The following is a 6,020-nucleotide window of genomic DNA, read 5'->3' as shown; positions in this document are numbered from 1 at the left end:
AGCTGGGCAGGGTGGCACACACCTGTGATCCCAGCACTTAGGAGGCTGAAGCAGGAGGATTGCTGCTAGTTTGTAGCTAGCCTGGGCTACGTAGTGAGTTCAAGTCCAGTCTGAACTACTAGGGAGATCTTGTCTCAAAAAAACCAAATAATAATAATTTTCAGGGAGCTGTTTTTGTTTATGAATTTTAAATGTGTTTTGATATCATGGGACAGTCTTGCATTTTTATGATCTTAATTAGTCCCTTCTTTCTACAGAAATAGGAAGGTCGTTGATTATTCACAGTTTCAGGAGTCTGATGATGCAGGTATGTTCTGTGATTTCAACAAATTGTTGGACTAACTGGTGGAAGACTGCTAGCTTTTATTTCTTATGATGCTTATGATGCTCTTATGAGGCCAAGCTGGTCAAGATAGTTAAACCCTTGGGGGGGGGGGACAAAGCAAGCAAGCAAGCAAGCAGTTACAGTGGTACCTCGCTTCATGAACACTTTTGTTTGCAAACTGCGTTTTGTGACCAACGTGACTGTGGCTGTCTTTTCCAAAGTCATGGAACAAATTAAGTTTGTAAACCGAGTGTTACCATGTAAAACCTGTACCGTGTATGAGGCTGAGCCGGGAGTTAAGTTTTTGCATAGTAAAGTAAGATGAGAGTCTATTTTGTGAAACCACTTTGATTCGTGAACTAATGCATCCATAGAATGAGTGTTGTATCTTAAATTTTAGCCATAAAAGGTTTCTTTAGAGTTGTGTCCTTAAATCTCATTATTTTTTAGGTACCTTTACTTTCTTTTCACTTTTCTTCTTTTCCTTCCTTACCCTTTATTTTAAATCTGACTTTACAAAGGTAATATGTGCCTTTAGGGAAAACAAAGTTATACGGAAGAGTATAAAACTAAAACAACCCTATATCCTAGAGGTAACTCTAACACTAAATTCTTGCTCTGCATGCCAGGAATTATTCTAAATGTTCATATTTAGTAGTTTATTCCTTAGAACAGACCTGTTTCTCTGAGATATGTTATTGTTCTCATTTTACAGTCATGGAAATGGAGGCAGAGATAACATTCAAGATCCCTTAGCTAGCATATAGCTATATTTTGTTTTGTTTTGTTTTTTGTTTTTTTTTGAGACAGGGTCTCACTGTATAGTTGAGATTGACCTGGAACTCACTATGTAGCTCAGGCTGGTCTCGAATTTGCAGTTATCCTCCTGCCTCAGCCTCCCAAGTGCTGGGATTACAGGCGTGTGCCACCATGCCCAGCCATATAGCTATATTTTAACTTTCACCTTTTTTACCTTTTAAAAATAGGTGAAGCCAGATATGGTCATTCGGGCCTATAATCCCAGCTCTTGGGAGGCTGAGGCAGGAGGATCCCCAGAGTAAGAGGCCAGCCTGGGCTACATAGTTAATTCAAGCCTACCTGAACTATATGCAACATTTTGTCTCAAAAAAAAAATGTAGTTGAGGTCTTGCTGTCAAGTTTTAGGTTCTGTCCCTATCTTGCTTCTTCTTACTTGTACTTACAAGCCTCTCTCTCATGTTATTAAAGATTATTTGAGAATTTTCTATTGGTTATTATTTTTAATATTTATAACTTATATAACCACTTAATTGCTGAAGCTCCAGACACTTCCAGCTTCTTACCATTGTATGTGATGGTGCAGTAAATCGTTTTGGCCATAGTCACCTTTTAACACAGGGTAGTCTTGTTAAATTTTATTGGACTTTTGAAATTTGACATGTTTTCCTGAGCTGAGTAGCCAGAATACGTAATGTGTATTTAACGCATTAGATTAAAAGTAATTTGCTTGATGACAGTAATTGTTTTAGGATTGTAGGATTGGGTTTTTTATGTTCTAGAATGCTTATACAGTATTACTTTAATAATTTTCAGATAAATATAAAGGTATTGAGACATGGGAAATCATAAATTAATAATGTGTACATGAGGACTAGAGGGTAATAGCATAAATGGAGTCAAAAGTTGTGAGGAGAGTAGAGTAGAAAATGTTTTAAAATGGAAGAAGCCATTTGGGAAATCCTATCCTGCTAGCCACTTAACTAGAACAAGAGATAATTAATGTCGGTAAATATAGTGGTGATGTAATACAGTTAATTCAGCTGACCAATGTTCTGTTTAGATGAAGACTATGGAAGAGATTCAGGACCTCCCACCAAGAAAATCCGATCATCTCGAGAAGCTAAAAATAAGAGGCGGTCTGGAAAGAATTCACAGGAAGACAGGTAAGGGGCTGTTGTTTCTGTAGCGCTTTCTCATTGCCTCTCTGAAGTGAGGGCAGTCTCTGGCCTCTGAAGTGGTGGACTCTTGCGACACTTGAGAGGCTTGGCTTGGCTTTCCCTTTGTTGTGCGTGGCTCACACTGTCTCAGGCTGGGCCTTGGGGGCTGGATATGTTGGGTCTCCTTAGACCTGGAGTTCTCGCTTGGCTTCAGCTTTGAATCCAAGCTGATGTACAAGAATGTCCTTCCTGTGCCTCAGACCTCTGAACACGAGCAGAAAGGTTAAGTATATAATATGTGACTTGAAATTAGTATTAGTGCTTAAATTTACATTGTCGTGAATAACAAAACACAAGTGGCCACTCAGAATCAGTCACTAGAAGTAGGTAGAATCATACTTAAGGCTTGTAGGATCTTAAGCTACTGAATTTTTCTGTCTCATAACTCTTTGTTTAAATAATTGAATCATTTTATGCAGTTTCTTTTTCTTTTCTTTTTGAAAAACTGGTCTGTGTTCCTCAAACTGGCCTAGAACTTAGGATCCTTCTACCTCAGCCTCCTAAGTAGCTTTGACTCCAAGCAGCATGATCCTTCCACACCCAGCTTGTGGGTTTTTTTGTTTTTTGTTTTTTTTGGCACCGGGGATTGAACTTTGGTCCTTGTGCTTGTGAGGCAGGCAGTGGAACCACTGAGCTAAATCCCTGGCCACCGCAGTTTGTATTTTTGTTTCATATTGCTGGGGACTGAACCCAGGACCTTGAACATGCTAAGCAAGTACTTTCTAGCCTCACTCTTTTTTCCCTGTTAGTTTTTACAGATGGCTTTGCTGTGAGTTGTAATTCATAGTTTTGCTTCATAACTTCTGCCTGTTTCAAGAAGTCTGCGCACATTCTCATCATTGTAGCCACAATTTGTTGATATTAAGGCCTTTCGTATACGTTATCATTTCATTCTCACAATACTGCTCTGAAATTAACTGTTGTTAACTTAGAAGGCTCAGTTTACTCAAGTAAACTTAAGCAAATTTACCCAGCAAATGGACAAGGATGTTTTGATAACGTGATTGGGCCCCACTGTGTTTTAATCATTAGGCTGTAATACTTCCAAATAATACTGTTAGGCATGAGTAGTTTAAAGAAGTGAAATATTTATCACTTGCTTTTGTAACAACCTTGGTACACTAAAATCACTACTAAATGTAAGTGTTTACCTAATATTTTCTATTTGTTTATATCATTAACTTCTGTTCACTTTATTGGAAAATGTTTATTATTTTTCAGAAAAAATGAAACAGAGTTTACCATTGGGAAACAAATATTCCAGAGTAAATATCTCTAGCCCCTTAGCTTTTTTGTTGTTTTTGGAACTTGAGATTGAATCCAGGGCCTTCACACTGAACTTCATCCTCGGTCCTCTTTTACAGATTTTTAAACTTGGAGACAGCCTCTCAGTAGTTAAGTTGGCCAGGCTAGACTCAGACTTGCCATCCTCCTGCCTTAGCCTTCCTGGGTGTTGGGATTAGAAGTGTGCGTCACCACATCTGGTTTTTAGTCACATTTTATATAGCAGCCCCACTAGTTTTCATTATCTCCACTTAAATTTCTCCTGGTAACAAGCTGCTTGTGGCCTTTTTTAATATCTTACCAATATAATTATATCTAGCCTAAATTTTTTTGTTATAACCATTTCATTTTGTCATTCTCTACTTTTGAATCACCATTTATATTAAATGCCTTGTGTATATTTCCTCAGACCAGTGCTACATTGATTTTTATATTGGTCTCCACTTAAAAGTTAAGCTTTCAAGCCAGGTATAGTAATGCACGCCTGTAGTCCCAGCACCTAGGAGGGCAAGGTTGGAGGACAGCCACAAGTTCATGACAGCCTGAACTGCATAGTGAGACCCTGTCTCAGAAAACCAAAAAAAAAAGTTCAGCTTAGGCCAAGGTTTAGCTCAGTGGCACCGCACCTGCATCGCAAGTGCAAGATCCTGAGTTCAATCCTCAATACCAAAAAAAAAAAAAAAAAAAAAAAAAAAAAAAAGTTCAGCTTTCACTTGACTTTGCTGTAAAGGTGTTAAAGGGTTAAAAGTCTTTATAAACTCATTAAAATAACCCCAAAAATGATGTTATTTTTCATCATCAGTTAAATTTATGAATTAAATGTGTTGTTGTTTTTGTTGTGCTGGTGACAGAACCCAGGACCTTGCCTGTGCTGAGCCCTGCACCACTGAATTATACCCACTGAATGCTTACTTGGCATAGAAATATTAATGCAGAATAGTCACAGTACAATCGTCTTGGACTCAGACTGCTTAATATTTTGGAGCTGGGCATGGATGCACCTACCTGTAATCCTAGCACTCTGCAAGGCTGAGGCAGGAGGAGTACAGGTTCAAGTCTAGCCTAAGCAATTTAGTGAGATCCTCCTTAAAATAAAAAATACAAAAGGGCTGGGGAGGTAGCAAAGGCCCTGGGTTCAGTCCCCAGTGTCAGTGAGTGAGTGAGTGAATGAATGACTTTTGGTTGCTCTATGTGGACTCTCAGGCTCCATAATTTAACATTTGAATATGGTCTAGATTATGAGGAATTCCAAAAGTTAGTTACAAGATCTATTTTATTTATTTATTTATTTATTTATTTTTGTACTGGGAATTGAACTCAGGACCTTGTGCTTGCTGCGAGGCAGGTGGTGGCACCACTGAGCTAAATCCCCAGCCCAACAACATCTGTTTTAAAAAGGAAAGCTGTGAGAACAGTTTTTAATGTATGAGTGTTACTTGTCAGACTTTGCTTGTGAAATCTTAAGATGTCAGCACTGAAGAGCAGCAGTGATTTGCCTGAGATGAAACAATAAAAAGGGACAGCAGTGAGCACTAGAACCCAGATTCCCGAGTTAGGCCTTGCTAGAGATTTAACACATGTATGTTTACAGATTATTTTTAGCTTTGAAGCTCTTTAACTTACTTTGCAGAATGGTCTTACATTCACTCATATTGGAAACAGAAATTATTAGTAAATAATTATTAGATAATTAAACTGATTCATTTCCATTTTAATGTTTTTATTCCCTACCCCTCTATAGAAGATATTTTTTCTTATTAAATCTTATAAATAGGCTATGTTGAAATACCTATTTCCTTTGCAATTTGTTTTCCACATTGATAAAATTATTTTTATTCAGCATCCCAGTAAAGTGAGCAAATAATAGAAGCAGTTTCACTCCTCAGCATTTCTTTGAATATTTTATATACAGAAGAGGTACTTTTTGGTGTCATTCTCAAGTCAGGTATCAAGAGATTTGTGTTCCTTTATATTTTAATCTCAGACTTTTAAGCATTTCCTTTTTCCCCTTTGCAGTGAAGACTCAGAAGAAAAAGATGTGAAGACCAAGAAGGATGATTCTCATTCAGCAGGTAGTAAACTATTTTTAATGTACAGGTACAAATCTATTCATATATTTATTCATTAGACATTTTAAAAAGTAGTTTTGTATCCAGGCTGTGTTGGCAGATACTGGGGTTACAAAGATGTTTCCATCATCAAAGAGAAAATAGTGATTCTCAGTTTTGGTGACTTACTTCGAAATAGTGAGTCCTGCCCCAAGATTTCTCATTCAGTATGTGTAGGTAGGATGTTGAGGCTTTGTTTAAGTTATCTTCAGATTGTTTTCACGCGTGGTTAAGATTGAAGATCAGGGCCTGGGGATTTAGCTCAGTCGTGCCACTGCCTGCCTCGCAAGTACAAGGTCTCAAGTTTAATCCCCGGTACCAAAAAAA

The 6,020-nt window shown here is 37.8% G+C and overlaps 1 protein-coding gene across 1 annotated transcript in view; it reads left to right on the top strand.

Annotated features, from left to right (window-relative positions):
• Positions 1-237: 237 nt before the first annotated feature.
• The window catches only part of Nucks1 (nuclear casein kinase and cyclin dependent kinase substrate 1), a gene marked incomplete at its 5' end in the record, with an annotated part of 13,902 nt that continues 8,119 nt past the window's right edge, over positions 238-6,020 (top strand). Inside the window, 3 exons of the mRNA XM_010613072.2 lie at positions 238-307; positions 2,145-2,247; positions 5,602-5,657. Coding sequence (XP_010611374.1) covers positions 238-307; positions 2,145-2,247; positions 5,602-5,657 — 229 coding nt within the window. The remainder of the gene's footprint in view (positions 308-2,144; positions 2,248-5,601; positions 5,658-6,020) is intronic.

The sequence above is a fragment of the Fukomys damarensis genome, unplaced genomic scaffold (genome assembly GCF_012274545.1).
Source record: "Fukomys damarensis isolate Sample0158 unplaced genomic scaffold, DMR_v1.0_HiC HiC_scaffold_11, whole genome shotgun sequence".
Classification (NCBI taxonomy): Eukaryota; Metazoa; Chordata; class Mammalia; order Rodentia; family Bathyergidae; genus Fukomys; species Fukomys damarensis.
Note: the sequence above shows the minus strand (reverse complement) of the source record. Positions and strands in the feature narration are given on the sequence as shown.